The following is a 23166-nucleotide window of genomic DNA, read 5'->3' as shown; positions in this document are numbered from 1 at the left end:
GTTGCTGCCAAAGATGCTTCAACAAAGTACTGGGTAAAGGGTCTAAATACTACATTTGCAAACATTTGGAGAAAAAAAACTGTTTTTGCTTTGTCATTATGGGGTATTGTGTGTAGATTGATGAGGGAAAAATCTATTTAATCAATTTTAGAATTTAAGCTGTAATGCAACAATGTGGACATATTTTGAAAAAGTGAATACTTTCCAAATGCACTGTAAATACAGATATAGTACGTACATATACAGTACGTATACAAAGCTGAAAGAAATTACTTCAAAACAGGTAAAAACTGAGATATTGAAATTCTTGCTGCTCCCTCTGCACTGTGGTAAATAACGTCGAACTGAAAAACAGAGTGAGAGAGAGATAAAGAGAATTCTCCATCGTTTGCCGAGACAAGACACCCAGAGATAACTTGGTGAATGGTCCTCTTATTCCCTTTCTCTATCCCATCCCAGGGTAAAAGAGTAGAGATGGAGGGATAAAAAAGAGCCTAACTAGATGCACATTTTACATTGAAAACTGTATTGTTCGCCTCCTAATCTGGCCCACCATCTGAGAGGAGTGCCGTGCGTGTCGGAGAAGGGAGGCCTGAATGGGAGGACGAGAGCCAGGAGCGCTGGGACAGGGGACTGGGGGCGAAGGGGAGTAACTGGGGGGAGGACGGGGAGGGTGGCTAGGCTTTGGCTTTACGGAGGGGATCAGGGTGGGTGGAAGTTCAGAATGGATGTTTCTTTTTCTCCAAAAAGGGGGGAACTTTGTATTTGACTGTTGTTTGTATCTGTCTTTCAGGGGGCCTGATCCCCGCCAGGCCGTCCAGGACGTACTGGGAGATGCCCTGTGTGTGTGAGAGAGTGTGAGAGAGTGTGTGAGAGAGTGTGAGAGAGTGTGAGAGAGTGTGTGTGAGAGAGAGAGAGAGAGAGAGAGAGAGAGAGAGAGAGAGAGAGAGAGAGAGAGAGAGAGAGAGAGAGAGAGAGAGAGAGAGAGAGAGAGAGAGAGAAAGTTTGGATCTGCCCCTCTCCTTCCCTACAGCTGCAGGCTCAGAGGATTAGGCGTCATCCACAAGGCAACATTACAACAAGTAGCCTTTGAACAAAAGTCATGGATACTATTAATGAGATGGTAATCCTTAATGGAGCTACCTCCCAGTAGTGATTATACTCACATGGGAAGAATGTCCGAAAGTCCTGGACGCAACTCCCTCAACAACACTGTGGCCATTGTTATTGTTACCATAGGCCCTGGTCCGAGGCCTAAAACCAAGTTGTACTGCTATTGCCCCAACCATCAATACATGTATGCATGCACACACACACACATGCGTATATGCACACGCTCGCTCACTCCTACACACACACTCTCACGCACACCTCTGCCTCCTTGCTCTCCACAGCACCCTTCCCTCCACCCCTATCACCCTATGAATAAAAAATGAAAACCCCAAAAATGGACAGAGAGAAAAAGGGAAGGCGAGGGGGGGGGTCCTGGCGTGGATTTCTCCCCCTGTGGTTCCCACACACGGATCTGAGCTGGAGCCGAACGTTTTCCTGTTCCCTCCCTCTCCCCTCCTCTCCTCCTTACCGGGAAGACCACACAAACACTGGATGATTTAATCGGAGCCTGTTTAAGCAGTTATCACCGCCACCTCAGAGACGGAGGATAAGGATGACATCTTTTTTGTTTTGGCTGCATCTTTCTTTGGCTGCATCTTTCTTGGGGGGATTCCAGGAGTCAGAGAGTGGCCTCTGTATGCCTGAGTAAATGCCTCCACCCGTTCCACGGACCTATGTCACATCAGCGGTGTTTAACCCCTCCAAAACCTTTGAGTCCTTTAAATCCCAATTATTCCGTCACACACTCTTATGGCCTCTCATTAACACAATCACTGTTGAAACTGATCTAAGTGTGGACAATTCTAAAGCATTCATTTTTCAGTAAATACGACAGATACGACCTTTTGTCAAAAAAGTGTCACCCAAAATTGTACCTTGCAGGCCAAATTCATGCTTCATGCAAAATTCATGCCAAAATCATGCTTTTAATCATGCTTTCAAAATGTCTTGATGGCGACATCCTAAAGACTCGGTCAGGGGCGCTAGTTCAGTGTCATTGGCTATGTGTGCACGTCATGGTTCACCAGCATCCCCGAACATCTAAAGAATAAACTACAGACCAGTCAAAACATGCGTGTTTTGTTTCAGCAATATGAGGTAGATATAAAGTAAGAAAGTAAACAGCATAGTGGGTACATTTCTGCAAAAACTACGAGCGTTGAAGTGCGAGGCTGAACTCTTCCGCTGTTTTGGTCCCCTGGCCACCACTCTGTACACAGTGTGAAGTTAGCATGTGCACATGCGCAGTGACTGAGTCATTTTGCTACCTTTAAACTCGCTCTATGTACTAATCTGGAGGCTGAGCGATTTAATCTGCTCGGCTGGAAATCGGTAGAGTAAAGGGTTGTATTAATTGAACTTGGTCTGGTCCAAATCATTATTACCGACACAGCTCCCAGGTAGCCTACCTATCCAATGATTTGACTTTTATTATGAGATGTTCACCAGAGACTCTGATATTGACCGTTTCAAATGTAAGACTATCCGGTAAGAACACTTTTCTATATAGTGTTACTTTTGAGTGGAGCAAACTACTACAACAACTTAAAGCTATACCAACCTGTCTGATGTCTGCATCTATAATGTATCAATTCCTGTATCTATGTAATGTGTTTTACCATGCACTTTAAGGGACCACAATGGAAACAAGTAATTGACTTTATTGCGTGATTCCCATGTTTCAAAAATTTATGTACTGTGTGTATGTATATATTTTTTTACTGTCAAATAAAATCCATCAATAAATCAACCTTTAAATAATAATACAATTATGATCAGATTATATTAGTGAATCAGAGTTGCCTCTTGTTGTCTGATGTATTATTAGTGAATCAGAGTTGTCTGATGTTGATGTACATTTTGGGGATAGGGTAAAGTTGTCCTTAGAGTAGACGCTGATCTTGGGAGAGTTTTGAATTCACAACACTATTGGTTACGGTTAGGATTGGGGGATGGAGGCTGATTCGTTATCTGCACCTAGGGGAATCTTGTCTCATGCTGGTTGATATGTTATCTGCTTTCCATCCAAAACATGTCACTCAGGACCGAAAAGGATGGCCTTCGCAAGTGTATGTAATACCAAAGTAGAAACACAACAGGCACACTGATTGGCTGGCGTATATTGAACTACATTGTTGTGGTTGTCTCAGTTGTTGTTTGAGATTGATTAGGTTTGTACTCGATACCATAGGGAAATGAGAACATGAGTTGTTTGGAGTAGTTGTCTGAACATAAGTTAAGTTTGTTAATTATTCTCACTGTGTTTGTGTCACAAACCAAGTTTTGGATATGGTATGTAATTAGCAGACGTTAATTCCAAAACAATTTATCCAACATTTCAAACATTCAGCCGCCTCTGGAGCAGGCCTCTGTATGGACAGCCCAGGGCCCTGCCTGACTGATATGTCAAAGTTGAGGACAAACAGGAAGAAAAGGGAGTGAAAATACCACACAGGCACTGACACAGGGGATCAATCCGATTGAAATTATTTAGCTTTTTCTCCGGTTTGAATAAAAATGAGCGCGCTAGACAGTGGAGCAGTTTGATTAGGGAGATCCTAAGTCCCCCGGAGTCTCGGGTGGCTTTTCTCTCCTCCATTGCTAGCATAAAAGTTCTCTTTCTCTCTTTTCAGGGCTCCCTTGGTACCCAGGCCTTTCCACACTGTTGGTATTACAAAATCCCCATTCAAAATAACCCTTGTCACCTGTCAACTAAGCCAGGCTGGTTTTCTAGGTCTTTATCCCACACACACACACACACACACACACACACACACACACACACACACACACACACACACACACACACACACACACACACACACACACACACACACACACACACACACACACACACACACGTGCACACACACATTCACACACACACACACACACACACACACACACACACACACACACACACACACACACACACACACACACACACACACACACACACACACACACACACACACACACACACACACACACACACACACACACACACACACACACACACACACACACGCACACGCACACGCACACGCACACGCACACGCACACACACAAACGTGCACACACACATTCACACACACACACACACACACACACACACACACACACACACACACACACACACACACACACACACACACACACACACACACACACACACACACACACACACACACACACACACACACACACACACACACACACACACAGAGACACAGACACATCCACAAATCCAAACCACACACACCCACCCACGCTCACACACTAAAACCACATGTCTGAGAGAAGTTACTATAGCAGTTTAAAATTCATTACCCTGTTCAATTTAAGAAACGTTTACACTGGGATGGCTACTTGGGGGTTCACGTGCATAAGATGCTGTCCTCTCACTCGCCCATCGCGTTTAACCTTGTTGACCTATATATCTTCAACCCTAACTTTGTGTCAAGTGAATAGAAACAACTTGAGAATAAGTGAATAAATGATGAAAAATTATATATTTCAAAATAATAACATACTTAACTATTTGTGTAATATCAGGATTTAATCTATAGTAAAATTGAATCTGAATTCGATTGATATATACAGAGGTGGGATCTTAATTTGTTCACTCCTTTTTTTGCTGAGTATGTTTTGTGATTTACACAAATTCACTGAAAACCCACACTAACACATAGCTGTATAAACAGTATTGCACATTCATGTAGCCTATTTCGGCCAGCTAATAGCCTAGACACCAATCAAGGAACATGATGGACTAAACGTTCAAATCTGAAGGATTATTTTTCTGTGACTATATAGGTCAAATTAAGAAGAAGGAAAACACACTACCAAGTAGTTTGTGATTCTTCGAGCCTAAAACACAGGGCAATGTAAAAATGCTGAATACTATGAATCCAAATCTACATTCAAGACATTACTTGGTGAAATAAAATACATGTTTTGACTGGCCTTCTGCAGTCTAAAAGGAATATTAAAAATGTCAAAAATCAAAACAAATAATTGAGTGTGGAATAGTATTTTGAAAGTTGTCAATGTCAGCAATGTTTCAGGATGCAAACAAAAGCAATAAGCTACAGCGGAGGGAATAGATACAATGCTTTTTTAATTTGTACAAAATATGTTTAAACATATATATTTTAAAATTCTATATGATTATCCTTTGAATTAAAATGTTTCACAGGAATGTAAAATACAAAACTGGTTCTGTTCCATATTCCATTATGAACCCCCCCCCAAAGAACCAAGCAAGAAGAGCAATATTAGTTTATTTTGAGGTTTGAAAGGTTATGGAGGATGATTACATATACATATAAATGAACAGTACTGGACCATAAACCTCTCCATAAAACTTTACTGGCTACTATTGTACTTCATTTGACATTACTTTATGATCTTCTATGATTTTCCTAGGATTGATTCAAGACTGAGGATTTCTAAATGAGTGTACAAGACCAATAACTAAAAGAGGATCTATGATAGTTAATTGTAGAGCCTTAACCCTTTACTTCACCATTTGGATATAATAGTGGTTTAGGGCAGTAGTTCTCAACTGGTTTTGCCTCAGGCCCCAAATTGAACCAGGTTGTCTCAGTCACAATCCAATATTCGCAGCGTGATTTTTTTGTTGTTGCAAAAATGCAATCTGGAAACTTTGTTTAATCCTATATTGATAGTAAATGTACAAATGATATGACAAGGGAACAATAGTCCCACCTTTTCCATTGTCAATAATTACATTTTGCCCATATTCTCGATGAAGAATGTTAAGCTCACTGCTTTGAGACCACAAAATAGTTCAGAGAATAAATTATTTAAAATATAGGTTCAGTATCATTTATACCCATTTTATACCTAGTCATTTAAGTTCCGACTGTAGTATGTGTACTCTTTTCACTCAGAGACTCGCAACCCATTCAAAACCTCCCACAAACAAAATGTGGGTTCACCAGTTGAGAATCGCTGGTTTAGGGGAAGTTTACACGTGCCGAAAACGGAGACAGAGCTAATTAACAACAAATAAAAATACATTTTAAAGCTGCATTCAGGGAGCAAAGTGGAGAGATTTCCCTGAAGAGAGAGAACGAGAAAGTAAAAGAGAGAGAGAGTGAAAGAGTGAGAAAAGGGAGAGAGAGAGAGAGAGAGAAAGGGGGAGGCAAGTTAACACCAGTGAAGGGATTGTAGAGTGGTCAAGGAGAGAAGGGGTGGGGGTGAGTCAGGGGGATTACCTTGTGTCGAAAGCGGCCATGAAGACTGGGTACTGGACATTTCCGTCCTTGTCCAGGGGCAGCCTGTCCAGCAGCTGGTCAAACTCAGGTTCCGCGACCTCCAGGCCAAATCTAGAGAGGGTGTGTGTGTATATATGTGTGTCCAGAGGGGTTAACAGTGCAAGAAAAGGGTTTGAGGGGGGACAAAAGAGAGGCATTGGGTCAGAACAGAGGGTGGTCATCCGGCCCAGTCACTTAGCCATGGCCCACAATGCCCCTGAGCAGCCGCTGGTCATTAGCCCTCTGACAAGGCCCCCTCCTCGCCCCACACAGCCGGGTCAAGTGTCAATCAGCTCTCTCTCCAGCCATCACATTGAGATGGACACATCCTCTCTCAATCAGAGGATTAATGGTGCACAACGATGTCACACACAAATATATGCTCATACACTCACACGCAGGCAGACACACACATATGTACACACACAGACATGCAGTACACCTCAAACTAGTCAACCGGAGAAATACACATAGAGGCAAACTAATTTAGCACAGATTAATTTGGCATTTTCAAAACAACATATCTGGATGGTTGAGGGTTATATAGACGAAGACACCTTCATCCAGTCTTCACCTTCATCCAGTACATGAGGAGGACATATACTGTTTTTTTCCCATCGCTTTGGTGCTATTTTCACAAGTATGTTGTGAATTTTCAAAACTATTTACAAAACTCCAAATTGGTAACACTTCTAACGCAGAAAGTTTTATGTTCAAAACCTTATTGTGCATTCATCTTTGTTTGGAGACATCACAACCATTGATCCAAAATATAAGTTTACTGTGGAATACCATGAGATCCTCGATTGAATCACCTAAACACAAATAATGATATCTTCTCAATTTAGTTATTTCAACAACCCGGGTTAATCCAATAGCAAGAAAATGAAAGAAACAGGTTTCAAAATTGCCATTTGGATGTCATATGCTACAGTACTGTAAATTACAGTACGTTACACCGATTTCCATCATTTTTATCCCATCAAAGGTGTGATCGTTGATGACATCTTTCACAATCATTTAAGCAAAAAATAAATGTGTTGTTCAGATATAATTACAACATAGGTGTAATGTAATCAAATAAACAAATAAAACTAGAAATGGAAGTTTCAGTAGAAGTGTCGTGTGCTTGCTCATCTGGCTGAAATAATTAGTACTAATGATAGCGGAAGAAGTTTACATAGTGAGATAATTAAGCCTATATCTTTGAGATATCTTTCAGTAAAACCAATGCCTGTAAACGCTTAAAGGTTAAAAGGTATAGCCCAAAGGGCCATCCACACCAAGGATGAGAACTATAACGAACTATAATGACAATTATCCATAACTATAAACGTTGGCGAGCATCCACACCAGCGGACCTTTACCATTTATCGTTCTGCAGTAGACCTACACCTGTCAGTCAACTGTCACCTGTCAGTTAACGCATCCTACTGTACGCTGTAGGCCTATTAACCCTCTGTTGCTCTGCTGTTGTGTTCGTTTCATGTTAATTCATTCTGTGTTCCCGGTACAAAATGTCCGCCCCATTATAGCTGATTATAAATCCATAATTAAACATATATTATCACCTAAAAAAAAAATGATCACATTGAAAGTCAATATATATAAAAAATAAATAAAAAGAGTTCTTAACAGGGAGTGTTTTTTTCCCCCCTCGCAGGTGTCGTCTCCTTCAGACATGAGCTCGTCGTCAGAGCAGATGTGTTAGATCTTTAAAAAAAATCAACTTCTGTTCTTGTGAACATTACAAGTTTGAACTTCTATTTGCTATTTATGGCCTGTAGGCCTCATTGACCTGAGCTCATACAACTAGTTTTTGAGTTTAAAAAAAGCATAATGTATGGATTATTTTGACTATAACAAATACTCAGATGAAACATATTGTGCTGTTTATCACAGACTACTTTGTGTCAAAGTTTAACAAGGACTCTCTCCTCCTCACTAGTGCCATGATCAAAGATATAATCAAGAGCCTCACATACAGTTATCGTTTGGTCATTGTGCTGCCACAGAATTAATTATGAGCAAGACTTCAAAAAAGCCTTATATACTAGAGCTGCGAGAAAAGTTCTATATATTATTGAAAGAATGCTGAGATTGTTTGAGAGAATACCAACAGGTGTGTTTACCATGGGGGAAAGATTCTATTGGGGAAGGTTCCCGTGGGGATTGACATGGAAGCCAAGGGGAGTGAGGTGTGTGTGTGTGTGTGTGTGTGTGTGTGCGTGCGTGCGTGCGTGCGTGCGTGCGTGTGTGTGTGTGTGTGTGTGTGTGTGTGTGTGTGTGTGTGTGTGTGTGTGTGTGTGTGTGTGTGTGTGTGTGTGTGTGTGTGTGTGTGTGTGTGTGTGTGTGTGTGTGTGTGTGTGTGTGTGTGTGTGTGTGTGTGCGTGTGTGTGTGTGTGTGAGTGAGTCAATGAGTGAGTGAGTCAATGAATGAGTGAGTGAGTGAGTGAGTGAGTGAGTGAGTGAGTGAGTGAGTGAGTGAGTGAGTGAGTGAGTGAGTGAGTGCGAGCGAGCGTGCGTGTGCTCAAACACACATGCATGTGGAGGTCTGGGAAAGGAAGTGTGTCCATCTGATGAATGGGCAAGTGCCTGAACTCAATTTTATTCACTAATTGTAGTCTCACCTGTTCATCTCTAATGACCGGTCATTTTGACGGGAATACCACAGGTGTAAAACACCCAAAATGTAATGAAAGTCATCTAAATGTATTTTGTGTGTTCAGATGCCCTGTGTGGACAAAGTCATGGAACCTTACGACAATCAGATTAAATTAACTACATTTTTCAGAGAGAAAACTTGTAAATCGGTGGCAACACAGACCATTCAGTGCTTCAGGTTATGTTCATTGTCATAGTGACAACTGCAAATAATTATTCAATGTACATGTAATGATTTTTTTCTTAACTCAATAAATGTAGCAAATCAACAACAAACGCTGTTTATCCATCTTTTACATTATGTCATCATGATTTCCATTTTTCTAATGATTGTCAATTCGTTTGGTTCTTCTTTTTCGCTGTGCTTTCTCTCTGTCTGTCCCTGCATTAATGCTACAATGTTCTCATCCCTTGCCAAAGTGATCACACCAACGCTCCTTAACTTTCCCCGACAGTTCGTTTGGCCTAGGCCTATTTTACATTCAGCAAGCCTGCTTCTCGCCACGAAAAGGCGAGTAGGTCTAATAAAGATATGTCCTGTAGCTTTTGTAGCCTATAGATTTTCCTGGGATTTCACGTGAAGAGGAATAGCAGAGAGGCTTGCGTTGCCTATAGCCTATAGTGTGCACAGGAACAGCTGGAAGAGAGAGGCTACAGATCTGTAATCGAAGTAAGATGCTACATATTAGGCCATTCATTATATGAATAGTAGAAATAAATAGTGAATTTAAAAATAAATTAAAAATAATGAAATTACATGGATTTCCCGAGTGGCACGGCGGTCCAAGGCACTCCAGTGTTTGCAAAAATGCAATCTGCAATGTAAACTACAAAATGCAATGCAAACTACAGATCCGGGCTCGATCCCGGACTGTGTCGCAGCTGGCCTCGACCGGGAGACCCATGAGGAGAAGCACAATTGGCCAAGAAAATAGTAAAAATAAAGAAAAATCCTGGAATGAGTAGGTGTATCCAAAGTTTTGACTGGTACTGTGTGTGAAACAACAATGCGCTTCAAATTAAATTAGCTGGACAATCCAAGGATGTTCTAAAAATGGCACCTCAATACAACAAAGTCAAAACATACGAGAGGAACAGGAGAGGGACAAAATACCTGCTCTCAATCGCTGCTCGGAACTCCTCCTGGCTCACCACCCTCCTGTGGCATTTATCAATGCTCCTGTAGGAGAGACAAAACACCTCAATAAGACCAGGACAAATGTTAATGTGACAGATGTATTATTTCACTGACCTCCATGTTGAATTCCACTCAACATTTGTGCCAAGTACATATGTATTCACAGTTCACAGTTCAAGATAATCACAAACGTTTGGGACTGGGTCAGTTAAGTTTTTTTTTTTAGCATTAGGACAGCTTGGGCTTTGAGTTTGGAGAGGTTGATTTCTATTCAGCTGACATAGGCTGGTTTATTTCCTGAAGTGAAGAGGTACTATACACTTTAATGGCTTGATCTTAATGAGGTATGACTAAGGTGAAATGTAGGAGTTTATGACCTCCGACCAGGCAAAAGCCTGCGTGTGACCCCAATCATATTGAGACACGAAATGTAGAGAAAGGTAGTGGAAAGGGGTAAAGAGGGGGCCTGGTTCACTAAAACACAGCACCGAGAGAAAGAGCAGAGATGGTATATCTATATTCACCCCTGCACAGAAGGGCTAGAATCAAAGACTCATTCTCAAAACTATTCTACACTGAGTATACCAAACATTAAGAACACCTTACTAATATTGAGTTTCTCCTTGCCCTCAGGACAGCCGCAATTCGTCCAGGCATGGACTCTAGAACGCGTCGAAAGCGTTTCGCAGGGATAATGGCCCATGTTGATTCCAATGCTTCCCAAAGTTGTATCAAGTTGGCTGGATGTCCTTTGAGGGGTGAGCCATTCTTGATACACACTGGAAACTGCAAAACCCAGCAGCGTTGCAGTTCTTGACACAAACCGGTGCTCCTGGCACCTACCATACCCTGTTCAAAGGCACTTAAATATTTTCTCTTCCCCATTCTCCCTCTGAATGGCATACATACACAATCCATGTCTCAATTGTCTCAAGGCTTAGAAATCCTTCTTTATTTACCTGTCTTCTCCCCTTCGTCTACACTGTTTGAAATTGATTTAACAAGTGACATCAATAAGGTATCATATCTTTCACCTGGATTCACCTGGTTAGGCTATGTCATGGAAAGAGCAGGTGTTCTTAATGTTTTGTATACTCAGTGCATATCTGAAACTATAAAATGTATCGCTTTCCCCAAATCCAAACCCGGAAGTGAGAAATCTGAGGTTGGTAGATATTCAACCTAGCCCCTATTGAATTCACAGTGGGATATGGATGAAGTTGCACTTCCTAGGGCTTCCACTAGATGTCAACCGTCTTTAGAAACTTGAATGAGGCTTCTACTGTGATGTGGGGCTGAATAATAGCTGAATAAGTCAGGTTACTGGCAGAGAGCCATTTCCTGGTCATGCGCATTTCACATGATAGCGACCTGCATTCCATGGCTTCTCTAAACACAAAGCGAGAAACGGTTGGAACATTAGTGAAGATTTATGATAAAAACATCCTAAAGATGGAATCTTAGTTTGAATATACTTAGTTTGAAATGTTTCTACGACCTGTAATATAACTTTTTGTCCGACGTTATGCCTGACCTGCACGAGCGTTTGGATATGTGTACCTAACGCCCGAACAAAAGTAGCTACTTGGACATAAATAATGGACATTATCGAACAAATCAAACATTTATTGTGGAACTGCGATTCCTGAAAGTGCATTCTGATGAAGATCATCAAAGGTAAGGGAATATTTGTAATGTAATTTCTGATTTCTGTTGACTGATAATTGGCGGATAATTGTATTTGTTTTCTGAGCGCCATCTCAGTTTATTGCATGGTTTGCTTTCTCCGTAAAGTTATTTTTAAATCTGACATAGCAGTTGCATTAAGGAGAGGTATATATTTCTAACACTTCATCAACATTTATAATGAGTATTTCTGTAAAATGATGTTGCTCTCTGCAATATCACCGGATGTTTTTGGAAATAGTGAACGTAACGCTCCAATGTATACTGAGATTTTTTTTATAAATATGAACTTTATCAAACAAAACATATATGTATTGTGTAACATGAAGTCCTATGAGTGTCCTCTGATGAAGATCATCAAAGGTTAGTGATTAATTTTATCTCTATTTGTGCTTTTTGTGACTCCTCTCTTTGTCTGGAAAAATGGCTGTGTCTTTCTGTGGTTTGGTGGTGACCTAACATAACCGTTTGTGGTGCTTTCGACTGTAAAGCCTATTTAAAATCGGACACTGTGGTGGGATTAACAACAAGATTACCCTTAAAACGGTATAAGATACTTGTATGTTTGAGGAGTTTTAATTATGAGGTTTCTGTTGTTTTGAATTTGGCGCCCTGCACTTTCACTGGCTGTTGTCATATCGATCCTGTTAACAAGATTGCAGCCCTAAGTTAATGCATCTGGTGGCCACACCAGATACTGACTGTTACTTTTGATTTTGACCCCCCTTTGTTCAGGGACACATTATCCCATTTCTGTCACAGGTCTGTGGAACTTGTTCAATTTATGTCTCAGTTGTTGAATCTTGTTATGTTCATACAAATATTACACTTGTTAAGTTTGCTGAAAATAAACGCAGTTGACAGCGAGAGGACGTTCTCTTTTATTGCTGTTGGGGAGACCCAGGAAAAGGTTACTGTTGGGGAGACTTGATAACTGCGGGGTCACTGCAGAGACCAAAAAGAAAGGATGGACGAGAATGGCCAAGTCTCTGTCTCTGCCGTTGGGGGTATGGCAAGAGACAGTGACACCGTAAAAAAGAAGTGGTCCGACATCAAGTTGGCTGCTAAGAAGAAGGGAGCTGAGAGACCATTCCTGTGGACCAGCTGGAGGAGAGGGTGTCGTCCATCATAGAGATGGTGGTAGAGGGACTGTGCGACCGGTAAGTTAATTAGCTACGTTAGCTAGCTAAAGTGCAAAGACATTATAGCCAACATAGCTAACGACGTAAATGTTAGCTAAGCTAGCCAAGTTCTTCTTTGCAAATTGACAAGATAGCGCTAGCTTTTTACGCTTCTAGAATATTGTAATATATTGTAAATTACAAGCTAGCTAGATAATGCATGTTTAATTTGTATTCTTGCTGTATTTAAATATCCGGTAGCCAACTCTGTCTGTGGGGCAAGAAAACATTTATGGTTACAAAAGTATCCATTCGTCTCTAGACAAGGGTTTAGCTGTCCTAAAGTTAAGTACATTTCCAAGAAGAAATTCTAAAGCATTATTTCATGAATCCCATTCCTTCTTCTACTTATTTCTTAGGACGAAACTTAGGAAAAACCTTGTTAAGAACATTTCCAATAACTTTATTGAGGAATGGCAATGTTTCTTAACTTTCTTCTTAAGACTATAGTTAAGGAAAAAAATGTCACTTAAGAAGGAATTTCTTCTTAAGAAGGTTTTGTGAATACTGCCCCAGGACCTAACATACGAAGAGCTCAGAGTATGCTATTCTGTATTTCTGAAATAGAATACATTTTCTTCATATCATGCTTCTTTAAACCTGTCTAAAATAAATAACGGATTTATTGTGAAGGTGTAGGCTATATAGCATGGATTTATTACTTTTTAAAATGCTTTTCAATGCTTCGAACTGTGGCAATAGTTTGGGGAAGGCCTTTTCCTGTTTCAGCATGATAATGCCCCTGTGCTCAAAGCGAGGTCCATACAGAAATGGTTTGTTGAGATCAGTGTGGAAGAACTTGACTGGCTTGACTGATTGAGCCCTGACCTAAACCCCAACGAACACCTTTGGGATGAATGACTGCAAGCCAGGCCTAATCGTCCAACATCAGTGCCTGAACTCACTAATGCTCTTGTGACTGAATGGTCCCCGCGGCAATGTTCCAACATCTATTGGAAGGCCTTCCCAGAAGACTGGAGGCTGTTATAACAGCAAACTCCATATTAATGTCCATGATTTTGTAATGAGATGTTCAATGAGCAGGTGTCCACGTACCTTTAGTCATGTAGTGTATCTAGCTGCTACAATATGCTCATATTTTCTATTTGTTGAGTCACCATGTGACTCTATACTTACTGAAACATTTCTAACAGAGCGAGGTACTCTGACTGGAAGAGTCGAGCCAGTTTAGCCTCCACCATGGTGACTGTGGACGCATGGCTGATGCTCCCCTGGATATGGTGAAACCTGTGTTAAAAAGAAGACATTGACCTTGTCCGAATACCCGTTCTTGCATAAACAGTAGGCATTTTGATTCTGCAAAAACATTAAGTTTTATAGTATATGACATTTAAAAAATGTAATACCGGTATGCTTTGTGTTTGAAAACAGCTTGATAATCAGAGAAGGTGACACACTGTACCAAAATGAACGATTGGAGTGCCTGGATACAGCACTTAGCCGTCGTATAATCGATGGCAATTTGATTGGACAGCGATACCATGACGAATGGGCCATCATATAAATGGCCCATTGTCATGCCATTTATATGCCGCCATCACCTCATGTTTCAGCATGATAATGCAAAGATCTGTACACATTTCCTGGAAGCTGAAAAAGTCCGGACCACTATCACAGGCCCCTATCAACAGCCTGATCAACTCTATGTGTAGGAGATGCGTCACACTGCATGAGGCAAATGGTGGTCACACAAGATATATTTCCGTATATGAACTGTAGCTCAGTAACATTTTTGAAATTGTTGCATGTTGCATTTATGTTTCTATGCAGTGTACTTGTGCTGTGACCATAGATCCCTAACTCCAGTTTACAGGCTTCAACAACCCAACGTAAATACCCCAAAGCCCAAAGTACAGAATGATTACGTAAAACCCACCCATCAAGTCCAGTTCGCAATTCTTATGTCAAGCAGCCCCCCAAACACACACACACACGCACACACACTTCGCTTAATCTGGGTAGAGCTAACCTCCGACAAAGGACGGCTGACTTCTGTATGCTATCGTCGAGGTAACTCATCCCCGGGAAAGGGACTGTAAAATCAACTAAATTAATCTATGCTAATGTTTGCTAGTCCCACTTTATCCAATTTAGGGTCCTTAATCAGGAAAGTAATAAATTAGCCTATGAATACTCTACTAGCTAGCATAGTGTAAACCTCTGCTGCCTTTTAAACATTTAAGCATAAATTGATAAGTGTGGCACAGAGGAAGGCTAGATGTGAGCGGGAGTACTCTGGGCACGTTTTACTGTAAAAGTAGCAGCTCAAGGGTGCACTTCCAGAAGCCTTTGTAACTCGAACTCTAAACTACATGTAAAAGATACAATCTGTAACTTCGATTAAGTCCCCTCAGGGCATGAGGACAAAATACAAAATCAAATCACACATCCATAAACAAGAACAAACCAGTTCCACTGAACCAGTCAGTGCGTGAGTGCGTAGCCAAATAATGACATCACTGAAGGGACTAAACTGGTTTTCTGGTTAATGAGATGTCACATAAACAGATTGCAACCAGGTAAAGACATTCTGTGGTCGCTAATAATACAGTCGTGGCCAAAAGTTGAGAATGACACAAATATTAATTTCCAAAGTTTGCAGCTTCAGTGTCTTTAGATATTTTTTTCAGATGTTACTATGGAACACTGAACTATAATTACAAGCATTTCATAAGTGTCAAAGGCTTTTATTGACAATTACATGAGGTTGATGCAAACAGTCAATATTTGCAGTTTTGACCCTTCTTTTTCAAGACCTCTTCAATCCATCCTGGCATGCTGTCAATTAACTTCTGGGCCACATCCTGACTGATGGCAGCCCATTCTTGCATAATCAATGCTTGGAGTTTGTCAGAATTTGTGGATTTTTGTTTGTCCACCCGCCTCTTGAGGATTGACCACATGTTCTCAATGGGATTAAGGTCTGGGGAGTTTCCTGGCCATGGACCCAAAATATCGATGTTTTGTTCCCCGAGCCACTTAGTTATCACTTTTGCCTTATGGCAAGGTGCTCCATCATGCTGGAAAAGGCATTGTTCGTCACCAAACTGTTCCTGGATGGTTGGGAGAAGTTGCTCTCGGAGGATGTGTTCGTACCATTCTTTATTCATGGCTGTGTTCTTAGGTAAAATTGTGAGTGAGCCCACTCCCTTGGCTGAGAAGCAACCCCACAGATGAATGGTTTCAGGATGCTTTACTGTTGGCATGACACAGGACTGATGGTAGCGCTCACCATGTCTTCTCCGGACAAGCTTTTTTCCGGATGCCCCAAACAATCTGAAAATCAGAGAAAATGACTTTACCCCAGTCTTCAGCAGTCCAATCCCTCTACCTTTTGCAGAATATCATTCTTTCCCTGATGTTTTTCCTGGAGAGTAGTGGCTTCTTTGCTGCCCTTCTTAACACCAGGCTATCCTCCAAAAGTATTTGCCTCACTGTGTGTGCAGATGCACTCACAACTGCCTGCTGCCATTCCTGAGCAAGCTTTGTACTGGTGGTGCCCCGATCCCGCAGCTTAATCAACTTTTGGAGACGGTCCTGGCGCTTGCTGGACTTTCTTGGGTGCCCTGAAGCCTTCTTCACAACAATTGAACTGCTCTCTTTGAAGTTTTAGATGATCCGATAAATGGTTGATTTAGGTGCAATCTTACTGGCAGCAATATCCTTGCCGGTGAAGCCCTTTTTGTGCAAAAGCAATGATGATGGCACGTGTTTCCTTGTAAGTAACCATGGTTGACAGAGAAAGAACAATGATTCCAAGCACCACCCTCCTTTTGAAGCTTCCAGTCTGTTGTTCGAACTCAATCAGCATAACAGAGTGATCTCCAGCCTTGTCCTCGTCAACACTCACACCTGTGTTAACGAGAGAATCACTGACATGTCAGTTGGTCCTATTGTGGCAGGGCTGAAATGTAGTGTAAATGTTTTTGGGGGATTAAGTTAATTTGCATGGCAAAGAGGGACTTTGCAATTAATTGCAATTCATCTGATCACTCCTCATAACATTCTGGAGTATATGCCAATTGCCATCATACAAACTGAGGCAGCACACTTTGTGAAAATATATATTTGTGTCATTCTCAAAACTTTTGGCCATGACTGTACGTGAAGTATTGGGGCTCCCGAGTGGCTCAGTGCTCTAAGGCACTGCATCTCAGCGCTAGAGGTGTCACTACAGACCCCCTGGTTTGAATCCAGGCTGTATGACAACCGGCTGTGATTGGGAGACCCATAGGGAGGTGCACAACTGGCCCATCGTCCGGGTTTGGCCGGTGTAGGCCGTCATTGTAAATAAGAATTTGTTCTTAACTGACTTGCCTAGTTAAATAGAATAAAAACAGTTTACAACTGGACAACAATGTCACAAAAGAACTTCAAGGACACAACCAGTTTTGCCCATTGGATTGTAACTGTCCGGCTGTGACCTCTGACCTGTGTTGTGGATTGGATAGGATCCTATGTGTGACCCCTTCCTCGCTGCGGTCCTGAAACATGCGGAGGAACTCTGGGTAATGGATCACACCTGTCTTGTTGAGTCCCAGGCCACAGCGAGCCAAAAACAAGCCCACATGCTCCCTCTTTAGATTCAGGCCAAAGATCTTCAGCACCTGCAGAAACTCCTCCAGGCCCACCTAGACAAATGTCCCGGCAAACACACAGACCTAGTTTCAATACGTTGAATTTCTTTATTTCATTCTTCAGTTCAATACCAGGCCAATAGTTTGACTAAAAGTGAAACAATATTGAATCTTCACCTGTTTCCAATCCCTAGCTGTCAACAGACTCACCTTGCAGGTATGGTCTGGATCCAGTTGGTCAAACTGGGATTTCATTCTCTGGACGCCCTCCCTAAACTTGTCCTTCAGCCACTTCTCCATGGTGATGGATACCCCACGCTCCTCCTCCGACTTCGACAGGGCCCTGGGTCTGGCTGAAAGCATGCCATGATTGGTAAAGGAAAAAGAGTGGTTTAGTATCTATGAGCAAACTGTAAAATTCCCCACTGGCACGCATCAATGATAATTTCAGCTACATAGCCCTCGAAATTTGAAGAATTACATTGACATGTACCTAAACTTAACTAATAAATTACTAATAAATGATTTATTAATTTATTAATGAATAGTTATTTAAGACAATAAGACTTGTTTGCATGTGGAAAACCTACAGATCGCACCTTTAATTTCAGCGGAAATTTCCCATTATTTCCCAACTGTGGATTGCATATTAACCCAGTCATACCTTGGAGAGTAACAGCTTCAATATCATAGGGGTTATGGGGTGCTCAGATTAGAAGAACATCCAACATCAATAATTTAAAATGATACATATTAATTTAGGGGACTTTGAATGGATTAAAGATGTAGACCTGTGCAGTATTTTATAAGGGAGGTGCCTTTGACTGGTATGATACTACAGTGCCCTCTATTGGTAACTATTGGTCACAGCAATCACTAACTGTTCTTGTTTCTGGATGTAATGTATGATAATAGTATTGATAACATGGTCATTTAGCAGATGCTTCTATCCATGCAACATATGAAAGGGACACCTACATTAAGTGTGTTACACTACGGGATTCAAAGGCACAACCCTGGTGTTTCAAGAGCTATGCTTCAACCCACTGAAACGTTGACAGATGTTTGTACATGCAGTAGTTAATACTTACTTAAAAACGTAATACTTAAAGTGATGCTCCAGAACTTTTGTTTAATTTCAGACAGCAGATTTGAAAGTGGTGCTCACGAGACAAAACGGGTTCCTGTTTTTTGTGTACTACGTCATCCAATTGTGTACAATGTCATCCATTTCGTCTGATATGTTACTTCCTGCAAAAAAACTTTTTTGTGTGTGTGTGCAATTCATATGATATGCTATGAATTCAATTGGTAAAATATGTTACGAATTTGTTGTGCTTGAGTCAAAACTTTAGTAAATACTGAAGTTTAAGTAACAGCAAAGAGACATTACCCAATGTGATGAACAGCATCACATCTTTTGACTCATACCGTTTCTGATGGAATATGAAGATATGCAGAATGTCTTTCCTTTGTTCTTACCTTTGGTGTCTTCACCATTGATAGAAGATGAAACTTGATCATTATTATCGTTGGTGTCTGAGGTCTTTCTCTGGCTCAGTCCAAGTTTCCTTAGCAAACCTCTCACGTTCACGGCTCCAAGTCCTTCGCTGTCAAATCTGTTCGTCAACATATTTTCTAACATCATACAATGAGGTGTACCACTACAGTTTTCCTCATACAATGCACACAGACAGTACATGAATACATAAAGGAAATACTGAACACGCATACATGCATATGGTGAACATTGGAATTGAAGTCACTCAATATATGAAGTGGTTTGAATATATACAGTACCAGTCAAAAGTTTGGACACACCTACTCATTCAAGGGTTTTTCTTTATTTCTTAATATTTTCTACATTGTAGAATAATTGTGAAGACATCAAAACTATGAAACACATATTGAATCATGTAGTAAACAAAAAAGTGTTAAACAAATAAAAATATAGTTTAGACTTAACATTTTTCAAAGTAGCCACCCTTTGCCTTGATGACAGCTTTGCACACTATTGGCATTATCTAAACTAGCTTCACCTGGAAAGCTTTTCCCACAGTCTTGAAGGAGTTTGCACATATTCTGAGCACTTGTTGGCTGCTTTTCCTTCACTCTGCGGTCCAACTCATCCCAAACCCTCTCAATTGGGTTGAGGTCGGGTGATTATGGAGGCCAGGTCATCTGATGCAGCACTCCATCAATCTCCTTCTTGGTTAAATAGCTCTTATACAGCCTCAAGGTGTGTTGGGTCATTGTCCTGTTGAAAAACAAATGATAGTCCCACTAAGTGCAAACCAGATGGGATGGCGTATCGCTGCAGAATACTGTGGTAGCCATGCTGGTTAAGTGTGACTTGAATTCTAAATAAATCACAGACAGTGTCACCAGCAAAGCACCCCCCACCATCACACCTCCTCCTCCATGCTTCACGGTGGGAACCACACATGCGGCGCTCATCCATTCACCTACTCTGCATCTCACAAAGACACAGCGGTTGGAACCAAAAATCTCAAATTTGGACTCATCAGACCAAAGGACAGATTTCCACCGGTCTAATGTCCATTGCTCGTGTTTCTTGGCCCAATCAAGTCTCTTCTTATTATTGGTGTCCTTTAATAGTGTTTCTTTGCAGCAATTCGACCATGATGACCTAATTCACGCAGTCTCCTCTAAACAGTGGATGTTGAGGTGTCTGTTACTTGAACTCAATGAAGCATTTATTTGGTCTGCAATTTCTGAAGATGGAAACTCTAATGAACATCCTCTGCAGCAGAGGTAACTCTAGGTCTTCCTTTCCTGTGATGGTCCTCATGTGAGCCAGTTTCATCATAACACTTTATGGTTTTAGCGATTGCACTTGACGAAACGTTCAAAATTCTTGAAATGTTCCGGATTGACTGACCTTCATGTCTTAAAGTAATGATGGACTTTTGTTTCTCTTTGCTTCTTTGAGCTGTTCTTGCCATATTATGGACTTGGTCTTTTACCAAATCGCTATCTTATGTATAACACCCCTACAATACCTTGTAACAAAACAACTGATTGACTCAAATGCATTAGAAGGAAAGAAATTCCACAAATTAACTTTTAACATGGCACACCTGTTAATTGAAATGCATTCCAGGTGACTGGCTCATGAAGATGGTTGAGAGAATGCCAGGAGTCTGCAAAGCTGTCATCAAGGCAAAGGGTGGCTACGTTGAAGAATCTCAAATATATATTCTACACTGTAGAAAAAGTACAAATAAAGAAAACCCCTGGAATAAGTAGGTGTGACCAAACTTTTGACTGGTACTGTATATACAGTTGAAGTTGGAAGTTTACATAAACTTAGGTTGGAGACATTAAAACTCGTTTTTCTACCACTCCACAAATGTCTTTTTAACAAACTATAGTTTTGGCAAGTCAGTTAGGACATCTACTTTGTGCATGACACAAGTCATTTTTCCAACAATTGTTTCCTTGGGAGCAATTTCCGAACGCCTGAAGGTACCACATTCATCTGTACAAACAATAGTATGCAAGCATAAACACCATGGAACCATGCAGCCGTTATAGCGCTCACGAAGGAGACGCGTTCTGTCTCCTAGAGATGAATGTACTTTGGTGCAAAAAGTGCAAATCAATCCCAGAACAACAGCAAAGGACCTTGTGAAGATGCTGGAGGAAACAGGTACAAAAGTATCTATATCCACAGTATCTACATAACCTGAAAGGCCGCTCAGCAAGGAAGAAGCCACTGCTCCAAAACCTGTCATGTTTTGTCATTAATTATCATGTCTTGTCCCTGTGCTTCCCCTTCTATTCGTTTCCCTCTGCTGGTCTTATTAGGTTCTTTCCCTCTTTCTATCCCTCTCTCTCCCCCTCCCTCTCTCACTCTCTCGCTCTCTCTTCTCTCTATCGTTCCGTTCCTGCTCCCAGCTGTTCCTATTCCCCTAATCAATCATTTAGTCTTCCCACACCTGTTCCCGATCCTTTTCCCTGATTAGAGTCCCTATTTCTCTCCTTGTTTTCCGTACCTGCCCTGTCGGATCCTTGTTTATAATTCACCGTGCTGTGTCTATGTATTGCCCTGTCGTGTCGTGTTTCCCTCAGATGCTGCGTGGTGAGCAGGTGTCTGAGTCTGCTAGGTTCAAGTGCCTTCCCGAGGCAACCTGCAGTTCTTGATCAAGTCTCCAGTCTGTTCTCGTCTTTACGAGTAGTATTATGCCTTTTGTTTTGTAAAGTATCTTTACTGGATTAAAAACTCTGTTTTCGCCAAGTCGCTTTTGGGTCCTCATTCACCTGCATAACAGAAGGATCCGACCAAGGAATGGACCCAGCGACTACAGAGGCTCGTAACACTGCCGTCAAGATCCAAGGAGCCATGCTCGGCAGACACGAGCAGGAATTGTCTGCTGCTCGCCATGCCGTGGAGAACCTGGCCGCTCAGGTTTCCGACCTCTCTGGACAGTTCCAGAGTCTTCGTCTCGTGCCACCTGTTTCTTCCTGGCCTGCCGAGCCTCCGGAACCTAGGGTTAATAACCCACCTTGCTACTCCGGGCAGCCCACGGAGTGCCGCTCCTTTCTCACCCAGTGTGATATTGTGTTCTCTCTCCAACCCAACACATACTCTAGCGAGAGAGCTCGGGTTGCTTATGTCATTTCACTCCTTACTGGCCGGGCCCGAGAGTGGGGCACAGCTATCTGGGAGGCAAGGGCTGATTGTTCTAACAATTACCAGAACTTTAAAGAGGAGATGATTCGGGTTTTTGACCGTTCAGTTTTTGGTGGGGAGGCTTCCAGGGCCCTGGCTTCCCTATGCCAAGGTGATCGATCCATAACGGATTACTCTATAGAGTTTCGTACTCTTGCTGCCTCTAGTGACTGGAACGAGCCGGCGCTGCTCGCTCGTTTTCTGGAGGGACTCCACACAGTGGTCAAAGATGAGATTCTCTCTCGGGAGGTTCCTTCCAGTGTGGACTCTTTGATTGCTCTCGCCATCCGCATAGAACGACGGGTAGATCTTCGTCACCAGGCTTGTGGAAGAGAGCTCGCGTCAACGGTGTTTCCCTGCTCCGCATCGCAACCATCTCCCTCCTCTGGCTCAGAGACTGAGCCCATGCAGCTGGGAGGTATTCGCATCTCGACCAAGGAGAGGGAACGGAGGATCACCAACCGCCTGTGCCTCTATTGCGGATTTGATGGACATTTTGTCAATTCATGTCCAGTAAAAGGCCAGAGCTCATCAGTAAGCGGAGGGCTACTGGTGAGCGCTACTACTCAGGTCTCTTCATCTAGATCCTGTACTACTATGTCGGTCCATCTACGCTGGACCGGTTCGGGTGCTACATGCAGTGCCTTGATTGACTCTGGGGCTGAGGGTTGTTTCATGGACGAAGCATGGGTTCGGAAACATAACATTCCTTTCAGACAGTTAGACAAGCCTACGCCCATGTTTGCCTTAGATGGTAGTCATCTTCCCAGTATCAGATTTGAGACACTACCTTTAACTCTCACAGTAT

The 23166-nt window shown here is 41.9% G+C and overlaps 1 protein-coding gene across 1 annotated transcript in view; it reads right to left on the bottom strand.

Annotated features, from left to right (window-relative positions):
• The window catches only part of LOC124012179 (EF-hand calcium-binding domain-containing protein 6-like), a 48301-nt gene extending 40886 nt beyond the window's left edge, over positions 1 to 7415 (bottom strand). The window contains exons 1-2 of the mRNA XM_046325662.1: positions 7348 to 7415; positions 6357 to 6467 (exon numbers count right to left, since the gene is read on the bottom strand). Of these exons, the coding sequence (XP_046181618.1) occupies positions 6357 to 6467; positions 7348 to 7415 (179 nt within the window). The remainder of the gene's footprint in view (positions 1 to 6356; positions 6468 to 7347) is intronic.
• Between the last annotated feature and the right edge of the window lie 15751 nt (positions 7416 to 23166).

Source organism: Oncorhynchus gorbuscha, linkage group LG24, assembly GCF_021184085.1.
Source record: "Oncorhynchus gorbuscha isolate QuinsamMale2020 ecotype Even-year linkage group LG24, OgorEven_v1.0, whole genome shotgun sequence".
NCBI lineage: Eukaryota > Metazoa > Chordata > Actinopteri > Salmoniformes > Salmonidae > Oncorhynchus > Oncorhynchus gorbuscha.
This window is presented reverse-complemented; position numbering and strand designations above follow the sequence as displayed.